The following is a 16,331-nucleotide window of genomic DNA, read 5'->3' on the forward strand; positions in this document are numbered from 1 at the left end:
GAGTAAATTCTTAACTTAAGTCTGAGAATCCTTTGGGAACCCGGGGTCTGGAGTTCCAGACATAGGAAAAAAAAACGCAATTCTCATATTATATTACAGGAGGTTTATAAATAACTCATAGGAAAAAAACCCTCAATTCTCATATTATATTACCGGAGGTTTATAAATAACTTATGGGCGTGGCAGTGTGGGATGGGGGATGGGGCTGTCTTTTAATAAATATAAAAACATGGAGTTTTGCATGAATTATTATGTTTATTTATGCTGATAATATTCGGTTGGTTTTTATATTATCCTGATGAATATTACCACCTGTCACCCAATATTCGTCACACAGGATGACCATCTAGGAGCTGAAACAAGATCATCATAAAGTTAGGTCGTGATTACGGTATATACCAGGTCTAGACTTAAAATGGCGTCTGAATCAAGTTAGATTTATATTTTCTATACTTGCAATGACTAAACTTCTACTTGCAATGTGGTACTTGAGGTGGCAAACAACAAATATTATACAACGGATATTTTCAAGTCCAAATCTGGTATTTACGGTAAATACGACATATTTATTCATATTATAAAGCCAGCACCCCTCTCATGTCAGTTAAAGACTAAAGATATGTTGGTACTCGAGATGGCAAACAGAACAAATATGATATAACGGATATTTACGGTAAATACGACCTGTATATTTATTCATATTATAAAGCCAATGCCCCTCTCATGCTAGCCATAGTTATCGAATAGGAGAGCGAAATTAAATGGGGTATAATGTCGAACTGCTCTGCACCAATAGAACTAATGAAAACGGGCTTACCGCCATGCTAGGCGCCACGAGGGAAACTTTGTTTCTGAAATCCGCGCCATAAGGCTTATCGTTATTTCTATTTCCTTCAGGGAATGCTTTAAGGCGCTGGCACTGGTTTACACTTAATCTATGGGATGACGTATTATGGACACTGGGAAATAAATCACTGCCAACATTGGCCTTGGGTCCACACAAAAACAAAATGTAGGTTTTCCTCTGTTATCTTCAATGACAATTTGATAACTATGGAGGGGATTATTGAGGATTTAATAGTTAATCAACAATCTAACCTATTGCAGCATTTAGTACAGACATCACAGACGGTGGATTCTTTCAATCGTCTTGGTTCGTAAGATACAGTAGTAGATTTAGCTGGAATAAACAGACATCGGGATATAGTAAAAAAAACAGTTAATGATTGGTACAGCGTGGTTTGGGGCGGAACGATTCACACCAGTCCACATTTTTAGAAGTCCACATTTCTGGTAATCGGGAGGTGTTCTGGCGCAGGTTCGTTATTTAGTCGATGTTCCGATTACAGCTTGTACGTGATAATGAGTAGGCTCCCCTGCCTAACCCCGAGGAATGAAGGACAGATTGTCCGGTTGGGTGACGTATAACGGTTCTAGGTTTATTAGGGTTGGTGCTAAATGATAAGGCCTGCTCACATTTTCGTCATAGGTCACGAGATGTAAACAGAGCTAGTGCTAATCCCAACACTAATCGTAACACTAGACCTAGCCCCAATGCTTACCCTAACTCTAACCTACAACCTCGCCAACAATGACGTGCCCTAACCTTGTTTACATCTCAGCGACCTTGACAGGGGTGCGTCGTAGAGGGATCGCAGGCTAATTAGTCTGCTCGAGAAAATCAGTAGGCCGATAAGTCATGTTTGCTACCAGAGAACCACAACCATTATTAAATCCAAGAAATGTTTAACTAACAAAATACACAACTACTGTAAGTGGTTTACAACGTTCCATAAAGATATCTTGAACGATTTTTAAGATAAGCTACAGAAACAAAGACAAAAGAGCGGACGGGGCACACTTCTAAATTGTGACCTGTATATTCCAGTTCAATTACTTAATATCACTGAGACATTTTAATTACATGTACGTTGTCGTAAATATTTACAGCTACTTCATAAACACTTACAGGAACGTCACAAACAATTACTTAGCTCTGAGCAACGAGTGACGGGAAGTGTTCTCAGGGGTGCTGTAAAATTGACGGGGGGGGGGGACTTTTTGCAGGGGGCCTGCTTACATGCAAGGTACATTTTTTATGAATGCACAATTACTGAGCTTGATACAAAGCAAGTGTACCTTGTGTTAATATGTTCAATTACTAAATGCCAATCAAATTACTTACATGGTTTATAATAATCTGTAAATTTGATAAAACACTTTTGGGTACTGGACACCATACTTCTTCTAGATGCTTGTAAATTAAAACATGTTGACGTTTTCCCTATCTGTAAATAAAAAAACTCTGGTGTATACAACCAAATATAGACTTTCGCTACACACAATATAACACAGTGTAACCAAATATAGACTTTCACAACACACAACACACAACATAACATAGTGTAACCAGATATAGACTTTCACTACACACAATATAACATAGTGTAACCAAATATAGACTTTTACTACACACAATAAAATACAGTGTAACCAGATATAGACTCTCACAATACACAATATATCATAGTGTAACTAGATATAGACTTTTACTATACACAATATAACATAGTGTAACCAGATATAGACTTTCACAATACACAATATAACACAGTGTAACCAGATATAGACTTTCATAACATAGTGTAACCAAATATAGACTTTCACTACACACAATATAACACAATGTAACCAGATATAGACTTTCACTACACACAATATATCATAGTGTAACCAAATATAGACTCTCACAATACACAATATATCATAGTGTAACTAGATATAGACTTTTACTAGACACAATATAACATAGTGTAACCAGATATAGACTTTCACTACACACAATATAACACAATGTAACCAGATATAGACTTTCCTACACACAATATATCATAGTGTAACCAAATATAGACTCTCACAATACACATTATATCATAGTGTAACTAGATATAGACTTTTACTATACACAATATAACATAGTGTAACCAGATATAGACTTTCACTACACACAATATAACACAATGTAACTAGATATAGACTTTCACTACACACAATATAACATAGTGTAACTAGATATAGACTTTCACTACACACAATATAACATAGTGTAACTAGATATAGACTTTCACTACACACAATATAACACAATGTAACCAGATATAGACTTCCACTACACACAATATAACATAGTGAAACCAAATATAGACTTTCACAATACATAATATAACATAGTGAAACCAAATATAGACTTTTACTATACACAATATCACACAATGTTACCAGATATAGACTTTTGCTATACACAATAAAATACAATGTTACCAAATATAGAAAAGCATATTGATCCAGCGAATGAGAATTCTTGTCGTCTGAAGTTACCGCTACTTCTATTCTTGTCGAAATATTTTTTCTCTTAAGATAGATAAAGTTTCATTTCTATCCATCTAGGCCAAACTGAGGCCTAACCTACATTAAAACAATTTTTGTTAAAGTGACATTTTGACAAATGTTATTTAGTAAATCTCTGAGATCGTGGTGTAAGTTGTTATTGAACCTCACCTATGAATCACCACCAAGAAATTAATAAAATTATCCCTGAACGTCTGATGACAGTTAGAAGTTAGAAAACGCATATCCAATAATAATTGGGTATTTGTAATTCCGTACCTGATCAAAGTAGACATTGACATTATCTCCGATCCCTTCTACTCTTCTTACACCTGCCACATTGATACTGGATAAATCGGGACTAAAGCCAGCTGGAATCTGTATAGTCGCCGTTGTCATGCCAGTTGGTTCGTCATCTAAAACCCTGGAAGTTAATGTTATTTAATATGAAATATAAGAAAACTAGAGGAAGTCCTAAAATACAAATCATTCGATACTGGGATATAATTGTCAACGTGGGTATAAACAACTAGTTGTGTTAACTGGCCTTTATTTCTATTTGTTTATCATCTAACGTATAAACATTAATATATCGTTTTGAATGAAATAGTTGTATTTACAAAATGTGAACAATATAACAATAGCGCCATTAAATTATGGTAATTATGAAGTCATAAAGGAATATCTTACTAGCCACACATGGATGATAAGAGGGAAATGAAATGAAATGGGGGTATAACGTCCTACTGTTCTGCTCTGACTGGGCTAATGAAGACGGGCATCCGCCATGCAGTGTGCTATGAGGGAAATTTTGCCCGGGCAGCGGCACTCTGGCCTACTCTTATATCGAATTCAAACTGCCAAGGGATCTTTTACGTGCACGCCAATGTGTACACGGTACCTTGGTTTTTCGTGTTGCGAATTGTGCGTTTGAAGCTACTTTTACTTGCACAGAGCCGCTTGGACGGTATCAATTGTAGCGGTGATACAAATATTACAGCTAATTAAAGATATGAAGAAGTAAATAACAAGTGAATGATGCGATGGGGTAAACAGGTAAACAGGGAAAAGGTTGGTAGCTGGAGTTGACAGAAATGCGGGAGTTGACAGAAATGAATAACCAGAAGAAGTATAAAGGGAACTGGTTACAATTAACACACATGAATGATAAGAGGGGAGTGTAAAGGAACATCTTACTTAGAAATGAATGTAAGTATAATGGAAGATTTTGTTGGCTGCGAATAAACAGAAAATAATAATAATATGAGGGAGTATAAAGGAAGAGCTTACTTGCAGCACGTCATGAGTGTAAACCCATTGATATTATCATCTAATAAAACTGTACTGACATCAAAATTTTCATTAACATCCTGTACTGTTACATAATATTCTACATTTATCTGTTAAAATAAAATGATTCATGAAACAGATTTATCCATGTAACGTGACATGTTAGATTGGTTTTTCACAAATATTCAAAGTTGGAATTTTCCAAATACGTTAGAATTTCACAAATACGTTAGAATTTCACAAATACGTTAGAATTTCACAAATTTTGAATAATTAGCCAGAAGATACCGGGTTTGATCCCGGTGTTGGCCAGGAATATTCCAGCCCGGTTTCCTTTGTTTGTGGTGCAGAAAATTCGTGTAGTCGGTGGGATGGAAAGAAAAATCGACGAATACAATGGACAACGTGTTAAAGATTGTTTCAATATAAGAGTAGGCGTCTTTATTAAATCCCATATCATTAGTTTGATTGACTTGGGTTATGAATATCTATGAGGAATAACTTACATCTAGATATCCTACACCAGATCCAGACGCTACAACGTTTAAATAATCATCCGCCCATTTGACCTGCAAAATATAAATATATACACGTGATAATCTTATACCGTGACCCATCATAAGATTGTGAAAACAAATATTCTTGTGTCGTGGTTGGTTTTACGGCTAGTGTATGTTTTACGAAGCGTCCATATTGAATTTAAGAATAGTCAATGGGGCCGTATGACGTCATCGCAGCCATCTTTAAATGGTGACATCACGTCTAAAATAGACAAACGATGTACGTGGAGTTTAATGTTGGCTGTACTCGATATAGGAGAGCCATAGGTTTTTGTAGAAGCACTTCACCCAACATCAAGACAGAAAGCAAGAGAGTGAGAGAGTGAGAGAGAGAGAGAGAGAGAGAGAGAGTCATTTCGTGACTTAGACATGGTTCAATTTTATTTCAATAATTCGCTTGGGCGTAGGGGTCTTTATCAGTAGGAGGAAACCGGAAGACCCGGAGAAAACTCACGAGGTTGGACAGACACCCCTACTCCTTGTCACGTTTAACCGAGGAATCGAAACGGAAAGCAAGGATTCTCACATGAATGGCACCAATTCCTGATTAACAAATGAATATTTTACCTGTGTGCTTTGAATAACTAGGGCGTTATTGTTGTTGATATTGAGCTGTACCTGGTCTGTGCCCTGATTGTTAGTAACGGTGATATCCAGGTTAAGATCTGCAGGTCGAGATATGGTGGCATATCGACTCAGAGCTTCAAGAGCTACAACAGTATCCTAGAAATATACCAACACCGTGTCTAAAACTTAAACATACATTATGCAAGAGGTAAATCTGCCTATTGCAAGTCTTTCGTCGTTAGGCCTGAAATGTTTTCTAAATTATTAATTAGACATTAATTAACTTATCCAGGCCATAATCAACTCTCGGTGGCATTGGATTTCTCCGATATTAAATAGATGAGAATAGTTCAGCCATACATTGATTTAAGCTAAAAATGGAGGAGCGAGACTTAGCTTCGAACAACCAGTACGGTGGCTGAAATTATTGCAGGCGTCTTGCCAAACCGTCAAATGCTAATATCATCGCTCGCAATAGAGTAATTTGAATGAAATTTTCAAATTATTCATTTTACATTATCTATTTTCGAACTATTATAACAAGAATGGCTAGCTCTTTAAATTAAATGTATCTTTAAATTAAATGTTCCTTTATTGGCCGATATTGTTTTATTATTAAACCACCAGATAAGTCCAATTTATTTCCCGAATGTCTGACATTTAAAATCATGAAACTAGACACGGCGGCCATTTTGAATACCAGTCGCTTTCAGGCTAAATCTATTTGTTATGGTCAGCTCACTTTTTGTCAAGGTCGCTGAGATGTAAATAAGGTTAGGGCACGTGATTGCTGGCGAGATTGTAGGTTAGGATTAAGAATTTGGGGGAGAGGTTAAATCTCCACATAAGCACTAACATAATTTTCTAATCCGTTGAATCTACGACAAAAATCATGGCTTAGTGATTTCGAATTATAATGATTCGATGACAAACAAAACATCGATCGATCAAGTACGGCATTGTTCAGGTGAAATCAGCTGGTGGATTTGCAGAATGCATCATACCGTACCTGCGAAGACTGGAAACCACCTTGTCCATTTCTGCGTGATACGACAGCCTTCATGACCGCATATCCCGTCTCTATCTCACGTCTTTCAACATAGGTCAACAGAAGATATGACGTAGCTATGATGTCATGTGAATCTATTACGTGCTTATAGTATGGAATTGCCGATTCTTTTTCCTCGTCCACGTCCAGATATTTCATATTACCTACATAAACAAAACAAAAATTATATTAGATTATATTACCTACATAAACAAGATATTTTAAATTACCTACATAAACAAAAAATATATTAGATTATATTACCTACTTAAACAAGTTATATTATATTATATTACCTTCATAAACAAATGATATATTATATTATATTACCTACATAAACAAAGATATATTATATTATATTACCTACATAAACAAGTTATATTATATTATATTACCTTCATAAACAAATGATATATTATATTATATTACCTACATAAACAAAGATATATTATATTATATTACCTACATAAACAAAGATATATTAGATTAAATTACCTACATAAACAAAGATATATTATATTATATTACCTTCATAAACAAATGATATATTATATTATATTACCTACATAAACAAAGATATATTATATTATATTACCTACTTAAACAAGTTATATTATATTATATTACCTTCATAAACAAATGATATATTATATTATATTACCTACATAAACAAGTTATATTATATTATATTACCTTCATAAACAAAGATATATTATATTATATTACCTTCATAAACAAATGATATATTATATTATATTACCTACATAAACAAAGATATATTATATTATATTACCTACATAAACAAGTTATATTATATTATATTACCTTCATAAACAAATGATATATTATATTATATTACCTACATAAACAAAGATATATTAGATTATATTACCTACATAAACAAAAGATAAATTAAACTATCTACATAATCAGAAGATATATAAGATTATATTACCTACATAAACAAAAGATAAATTAAACTATCTACATAAACAGAAGATATATAAGATTATATTACCTACATAAACAAAAGATAAATTAAACTATCTACATAAACAGAAGATATATAATAGTGGGGCGGTGTATTACCAAACCAAAGAGATAATGAAGACGCGCATCATCATAAGCTACAGTGTGCTATGCGGGAAATTCTGCTCAGGCAGCAACGTTTCTGCCTACCCTTTCGTCGAATTCCACAGGTTCTTTTACGTGCACACTGAACGGCCAGACACTGTTCGTTGCCAGGCTTTCCACCCTGCACCATTGACAAGGAGGAAGCCACGTGGGAAAATACCGAAGAGTCTGCTCCTGCCTACATCGTTACTGAACCGCATTAATCAGTCTGTCTTACTCACTGGGCCAGTGTGGCTCTAATATTCGAATCAGATTTACTGTAATAATAGCTAGACAGATGATGGTATTAGATAGATATCAATAGTTAACTAGACAGATGATGGTACTAATCAGATATCAATAGTTTACTAGACAGATGATTGTATTAGACAGATATCATCTGTTAATTAGACAGATGATAGGTAACCAGACTGATGATAGTATTCGACAGATATCCTCTGTTAACCAGACATATGATTGTATTAGACAGATATCATCTGTTAACTAGACGGATGATTGTATTAGACAGATATGATAGTCGAGCTTGACGGATGCTGGATATAAGTTATACAAACCATCTGATTCTAACTCGTTGGCTACACGAATCAAAGCGTCATCAGCTTGTTCACTTTTAGCTTTAGTTAACGCTAGAGCTAATATCGCCATATTGTAAACATCTTTTTCCCGCCTAGCATGGTCCTCGAGATATTGTGTCGCTTTCTGCGTTGCATTACCTAGCTTGTAGACATGCCTCTGAAATAAAAAAAAGAGCCGTATGTAATTAAAAAATTTGCTTGTGTGTAAGGGTCTTTAGCAATGGGAAGAATCCAGATACCCACAATGTTGGGCTGGTTACCATACTCCTTGTCTCGAAACGACGCTATATTTGACCCAGTGACAGACCTAATGCCGGACCCTCCTTTAGATTAGAGTATAACGCATTATGTTCGAGAGTAGTAGACATTATATAGATTAGAGTATAGCGCATTATGCTCGAGAGTAGTAGACATTATATAGATTAGTTTTTAACGCATTATGTTCGAGTGTAGTAGACATTATATAGATTAGAGTATAGCGCATTATGTTCGAGAGTAGTAGACATTATATAGATTAGAGTATAGCGCATTATGCTCGAGAGTAGTAGACATTATATAGATTAGTTTTTAACGCATTATATTCGAGAGTAGTAGACATTATATAGATTAGAGTTTAGCGCATTATGTTCGAGAGTAGTAGACATTACATAGTTAAAGGTACATAATACGATTAGTCATATATAAACCATATCTTACCATATCGGTGTAGCCGGGATTATGTGTTTCTAGAAGATATGACTCAACATCTAACAGAGCTATTAATACATACGATGTTAAACTAACAGGATTGCCCTACAAACAAACAACATATCATGATACAAAAATATCATTTTCTAATTTTAATTCAACATAAATATGGGATACAAGTGTTATAAAACCAAAGAAATCAGGTCGAGGACAAGAAGCTGTGATGGTTGTCGTCTATGAAGCAGTGTATGCTGCGTTCTTCTGGTTAACACACATCCCCATCCTAGTACATCCTAGTTCGACCAGGAAACCAAAAAGATGTCAAACCAGAGAAAAAAGCAACGGTTTGAATATTCTGATTCTTTGAACATGACGTTAACTTTGTATTCTATCTCCTACGGGATCACTTAACTTAACTTCTTAATTTGTTTTAGTAAAAGGAATTGAAATATGATGTTTCACGTCCCACTTTTCTGCACAAACCGGGAAAATGAAGACGAACATACGACATTCACCAAATTTTCGTTCCATGCAAACAACTAGACACTGTTCCTTGTCAGCCCCCCACCCCTCACCACTTCAACAAATGGAAACCAGACTGGAAAATTCCAAAGAACTTTCTCGACCAACACCAGGACCATCTGGTTAGTAAGCCAGCTCAGACTCACCGGGATCATCCGGTTAGTGAGCCAACTCAGAATCACTGGGGTCAGCTGGTTGGTGAGCCAGCTTAAAATCACCGGGGTCAGCTGGTTGGTGAGCCAGCTCAGACTCACCAGGGTCAGCTGGTTGGTGAGCCAGCTCAGACTCAGCTTAATAAGAAACTAGACACTATATTCCTTGTCAACTCCCTTCTCCCGCCCAACATCACTGAACAGCAGCCATGTTTACCATTCATAACGAGACCTAACTCCGGAGGACTCGGAGAAAACCTACGAGGCTGGACAGGCGACCCTACCCTAAATAGGAGTATATAATCAGTATCCAAGTGACGGGTAGTAACAGGTGTTCTGTGATTTTAGTGGGTGAATTTACCTGTAATTTCTTGTCTATAATGGTACCTTGTTCTGTAAAAGAACCGTCTAGGTTCTGCCGATCTAGAATCCATCTAACAGAATCCGCTGTGGTCGTATCGTCTATATAAATATACTCTTTAGCTTGTTGAAAACTTCGTACAACAGACGCTGTCAACCTAAACAAAATAAATTAATTAATTCTTCTTTCAACTGAGAACAGCAGCTGTTTTTACCATTCATAACAAGACGTTACAACACTATGTCTCAAAAACAATTTAGTCAAAGACGGCAGCGTTTCCGAAAGGAACACGTGGATGTTAACCAAATTAAATAAGGATTGATTATGTCCAGATTTTATGGACACGTAATATATCTCGTGAACAGACAGTCCAAGAATTCTGAAATTAACTAAGTTTGAAAATCAATCGGGTTTATCCTGCGGAAAATTGAACGTATTTATCCTAAACATAACTCCATTGATTCACACAAAATGTCGTTAAACACTGTAGCCCGTATCGCGTTCACATGTCAATTTTTGACGCACGTACAGTCGAACGGATGGACGGATGCAATACATGGACATATAAAATGAAATGCAATAAATGAAATGAAATGAAATGGGCTTTAAAACGTCCTACTGTTCTGCTCCTGAAGGCGGACATACAGTGTGCTATGAGGGAAATTTTGCCCGGGTAGCGGCACTATGGCCTACTCTTATATCGAATTCAAACTGCCAAGGGATCTTTTAAGTGCACGCCAATGTATACACGCGACCTCGGTTTTTCGTCTAATCCGAATGACTAGACAGCTTTCCTTGTCCGGCCCTCCGTCCTGCACTACTGTCAAGGGGAAACCACGTCTGAAAATCCCCATGAACTTTCTCGGTTAATACAGAGATCGAACACGAGACCTCTAAGCTGCGATGCAGTAAATCATTAGTGTATAGTATACCAGATGCTTCCAGCACCGTCCGAATCTCCAAATGGACCATAGGATTTATCATAGCGTTGATATGAAAGCTGTTTCTGGTAACCTGAAATTAACAGACACACGTGTAGAATAAAATACAAAGATCTGAAAAATGAAATAGGGTTTAAGGTTGAGTCTAATATAATACGGTAATATTCAAGTCATATTCAAGGGAGTGGGTGGGTGTTTTTTTTCGGATTCCAACAGCTAGGGGTTGCATGACAATGTCTATACGGCCAATGAATTGTTCTGGGTTCAAATCTACGCGTGAATCTTTAAAGCCCGGATGTGGCTTGACAGTTTGCGGGACTGAGGTAGAAATTGATTCCGGTCGTTCAAGTGGTATAGAAGCCGAGATCTTTCCCATGCACGTACAAGAAGCTTGGTAGTTGACGGAAACGACACATTTTTCTCTGATAATTACCCAACCTTGTCATGCACACACTTAGAAACAACAATTGCTATGTTAGCCTCTATTAACAGGCTCAATATTTACCTAGTTCAAGAGTTTCAATTATTTTTGCCTTGATGTTATCTTCCATCTGGTTGGATGCTTTCAGGTAATCCGCAATAAAAACTACTGGAGCAAATTTCATCAGATTTTGTTCACCACAGCCAGTAGGAAGCTGGATCAGATTGTCAAAATTATCTAAACTTAATCCCATTAAATCTCCTGAAATACAATATTTATTGATATATAAAATCATGGATAATAATCTAGGAAGTTATGGCCCGATATGCGCGAATATCGACAGGAACCGAGATCTGTCGGTTATAAACATACATTTCAAGTTTCATTAAAATCGGATAAGCATTGTGACTTCTAGAGGGTCCACAACCTTGGTATTACATACTTTTACACTATTTCAGGCAGTTTCAGTCGGATTTTCACAAAATTCTAACTCAACCATCATTAAAGTATAACGGTGATATATTTCCAAACTTGAATAACAATTTCATACATTGTCAGCTTTGTAATGTCGGGTATAATGCTGCAAAGATTACCTTTTGTTGTCGATAAGGTTTTCCGTGGGACGTGTTTGCACACGGGTTAACCTGAGGCGAAAATGCTGATCATCCAACTCAGTCAAGGAATTGTTTGAATGATCATCGAACCTAGTCAAGACATTCACCCAACGAACATTTACATCGAGTTGCAAGATGCTACTAAGCCTAAGAATAATGCCCATCACTAAAAACCATCAAGTCACTCTCCTAATCAAGTTCACTCATAACATCTTAGTTCAATTTTAGATGGTCCGAGCGTTAGATTGACACGAGGTGTGACCGTACTTACTTCCCTCCAGTTTTTGTCTTTCATATGTTTTAGAAAATTTGCCTGAGGTCTTACATTCTGATCAATTGGGGATACTGTAAGTATCAAAATATCATTATTGGATATTTTTATATAAAAATAATCTGTATTTGTCTTGAAAATCTTTCTGTAATATAACAAGCTAACAGCGTGGGATACATGACTGGGGCTGGATGTATACAATCATATAAAGAAATCTACCTGTGGCAGTGATTCTGATCTTCATGGTATCAGGAACGACGTCTCGTGGTCTGTCTAATGAAAGACGTCCCTGGTAACTGCCAGAACGTGTTGATTTTATCAATAAATTGTGGTTAGTTTCTCGTCGAATTCCTTCAGGCTAAAAATAATCAATGTATTTATGTAAACTGTTTAACTCGTACAATCTCCAATTGCTAATCGATGGAAAGAAATTTCGATTTTAGTTTCATGGCGGAAAAACGATCAATGTTATGATTTTGTCTGTTTCGCTAATATCGGGTTACGGTCAATGTTGCATCAATTCCAACAAATGAAGTAGGTTGGATGGCTGAATGGTTAGCACGTGCGCGCTGTATCATAAGGTCTCTCATCGAGTCAACTGGCGTGGTTTCGATTCCCCGGTTGTACGTGTCAAGGAGTAGGGTCGCCTGTCCAAACCTCGTGGGTTTTCTCCAAATTCTCCGGTATGCTCCCACTACTAAGGACACCTAGGCGCAAGCGAATTAATGAAAAAAAATTGAACCATGTGTTAGTCCCGAAATGACCTTAATGAATTAAACCGGTCAATCAGTCACCGGGGCACCAGATCTAGATCCAAACTGGTGCTTTGTTGTGTCTGTCTATTCATCGTTTAACGTCTGCCTGCACAATAGTGATATCACAGACTATAAGTTGCTGTGTTGTCGGTTATCAGGACTAAGACTAGTAATTATTTCCCCTTATTTCACGATGGACGCATGTAGTGCGAGTTTTTAATAGATAATTTTCCCTTATTTTTTTCTCCCCTCTTCTTACATTTTTTGGTTGACATTTTGGTCTAGAATTGGACACAAGGGATCAAATTTGCAATTTCACAAGTTTTGGGTAATACTGATGATATTACAGTGGAGGGATAGGTGGTGTAAAGTGTCTCTCTGCAGAGCAATCATTGTGGCGGAAGTGAGATTTTGACCCCAGTGAACATCAAATCCCCGCAGCAAAAAATCTAAATGGTCAACCCCCTACAATATTATTAAAGTCAATGGACAAATAATTGCTAGTCTGAGATCATCATGATTTATCAAGGGAGACAATTCAGCTTACCGTAACTTTAAGTTGTCTTCTCACAGCGTCGGCGGCAATAAACGAACTTGCTGTTACCTTGATATCTATCATACCACGTGTTTTAGGTCGGATTGGGAAATAGACTGATGTTGTTGAATCCTTCTCCACCTGCGATACAGAGTGTATGAATCATATTAGTTCAAATGTTTAGCTATTCACGTTGTTAAATATTGCGATGGTCTTTGAAAGCAGATAATACTTTCAGTTATTTTAAATCAATCAACCATTTGATTAAATAAATGTGTACTACATACAAGTAATGTTGAAGATTGTTCCTCTGATGTATCCGACTCCTCGCCATTTCTAGATATTTCTATGTTCGTATAATCTGCTGACTTAGGTAGAGTTACTTTCACCTGTTAAATAAATAAACAGGTAGTGTCACTTTCACCTGTTAAAATAAGTAATATAAATACGCCATACATTACTTCCATATGGGACACCGAGAGAATGCTGTATGTGACGCCGAGAACATCCTCTCGATGTCACATGTACCTCCCCTCGGTGTCACATGTTCCCTCGTCTCAATGTCACATTTATCCTCATCCTCTAAATGGCGCACGTACTCCCCCTCCCACCGAAGTGTGTCACGTGTACCCTTTTCTCGATGTCACATGTACCCCCCCCCCCCAATGTTACATGCACCCTCCTCTCGAGGTCCCACGTAACCTCATCTCGATGCCAAATGTGTATATGGGGCACCACAGGGATGGTACATGGGGCACCTCAGGGATGTTACATGAGGCACCACAGGGATGGTACATGGGGCACCACAGGGATGGTAAATGGGGAACCACAGGGATGGTACATGGGGTACCACAGGGATGGTACATGGGGCACCTCAGGGATGTTACATGAGGCACCACAGGGATGGTAAATGGGGCACCACAGGGATGGTACATGGGGCACCACAGGGATGGTACATGGGGCACCACAGGGATGGTACATGGGGCACCACAGGGATGGTACATGGGACACTTCAGGGATGTTACATGAGGCACCACAGGGATGGTACATGGGGCACCACAGGGATGGTACATGGGATACGCTAGGAATGGCACATGGGACCCCGAGGGGATGGCACATGCACAAGAACCTTTGTATAACTTCATGCCAGGAATGACAGGATTAAGGGTTAGGGTTAGGGTTATGTTATACAGTGTAATACCTTACCGGTACATCTTGATCTAAATAGTTAAACACAATAGCTTGTATAGTTACAACTTCTCCATATTTGACTGATGGCGGAAGATTTAGGCTAACAAAAAAACTTTTCTCGACCAAAACCTGTAAAACATACAAACTTAAATATTATCATATGGTGTCTAAATAAATATGGAAGTAAATGAGAAATATAAGAGACGTTTGGCAAGCGTAAATAGAGACTTTTGGCAAACGGAATTTTTCCCATCCGTATCACGTATACGTTGCGTCAATGTAGTTTTAGAGTTTTGGCAAATTTTTGCGTCTTATACGTATGCGGAATTTAAACTAAGATTAGGGAAAAGGAATGCGAAGCCGTCTTTAGGGCAGACAGTTGTTAATTTAAGCGACAGACTTCTCAGTCCCCTCGAAATGAATATTCTTAACAAAGGCCTTAAATTCATCCCACCCCCCACAATAACATCCATAGACCCCATCACCCAGGTAACCGATCGCTTCCAAAGAACTCTTTTGTTGACTTATTTTTTTCGGAACAAACCCGGCAGAGTTAAAAAAATTATTCACAGAAAAAGTCTTATTTTCAATAAGATTCGACATTAATATTTTTTTTAATAGCCCAGCGACTGTCGGGCGACTTCACTCCCTCCGTGAAACTGTAGGCTATAATAGGCGCTTGACTAGTATACGAACGCGACGCGAAAATCTGCCAAAAATCTAAAGCTACATTGACGCAACGTATCATTTATACGATACCGGTACGTGATACGTATGGGATAATTCCGCTTGCCAAACGTCTCTAGTGAAGGGTATTTTGTGCGTATGAAGATTATTTTATTATATTTCATACGCATCTCGTATGTTTCTCTCATGCACAATTAGCTAATTAGAAAGATGAGGATTTCGAAATAAACTCAATAATAACGTTTGGATTTTTTTTTATTAAAATAGACTCGGAAGAAGATAATTTAGAGTACAGGTAAGCTTTTTAAAAAAGTTCAAAACACAGATTAGAAACCGTGTAAATGGTAACATTTAAACACCTGACCGCCATTCAATAGATTTTGAATCTTTAAAAGGAATATAAACCTAAACATTGTTCATTTCCTTTCAGTATATACAAAGATAGATGGATTGAAATTTCACATCATCCTAACCCTAACTCAACCCGATAAACAAACCAGTGTCACCTAAAATATTGAATCCAAGTCGGAAAATACAACCAGTGATATTTTGGTTTTATTTTATTACTAAGTCAATTTGAGTTACGATTGAAACCGTGAAAAAATGTTCAAAAAATGCAGATACCGATCAGCG

General features: G+C 37.0%; 1 protein-coding gene across 1 annotated transcript in view; it reads right to left on the bottom strand.

Annotated features, from left to right (window-relative positions):
• Positions 1-242: 242 nt before the first annotated feature.
• The window catches only part of LOC126810368 (CD109 antigen), a 40,586-nt gene continuing 24,497 nt past the window's right edge, over positions 243-16,331 (bottom strand). Inside the window, exons 21-37 of the mRNA XM_056098928.1 lie at positions 15,027-15,140; positions 14,108-14,209; positions 13,833-13,961; positions 12,750-12,888; positions 11,730-11,906; positions 11,216-11,297; positions 10,284-10,440; positions 9,258-9,353; positions 8,541-8,718; positions 6,814-7,016; positions 5,805-5,960; positions 5,184-5,246; positions 4,678-4,787; positions 3,667-3,811; positions 2,186-2,288; positions 1,099-1,180; positions 243-353 (exon numbers count right to left, since the gene is read on the bottom strand). Of these exons, the coding sequence (XP_055954903.1) occupies positions 347-353; positions 1,099-1,180; positions 2,186-2,288; positions 3,667-3,811; positions 4,678-4,787; positions 5,184-5,246; positions 5,805-5,960; positions 6,814-7,016; positions 8,541-8,718; positions 9,258-9,353; positions 10,284-10,440; positions 11,216-11,297; positions 11,730-11,906; positions 12,750-12,888; positions 13,833-13,961; positions 14,108-14,209; positions 15,027-15,140 (2,043 nt within the window). The 3' untranslated portion in view covers positions 243-346. The remainder of the gene's footprint in view (positions 354-1,098; positions 1,181-2,185; positions 2,289-3,666; positions 3,812-4,677; positions 4,788-5,183; positions 5,247-5,804; positions 5,961-6,813; positions 7,017-8,540; positions 8,719-9,257; positions 9,354-10,283; positions 10,441-11,215; positions 11,298-11,729; positions 11,907-12,749; positions 12,889-13,832; positions 13,962-14,107; positions 14,210-15,026; positions 15,141-16,331) is intronic.

This window comes from Patella vulgata, chromosome 2 (genome assembly GCF_932274485.2).
Source record: "Patella vulgata chromosome 2, xgPatVulg1.2, whole genome shotgun sequence".
Classification (NCBI taxonomy): Eukaryota; Metazoa; Mollusca; class Gastropoda; family Patellidae; genus Patella; species Patella vulgata.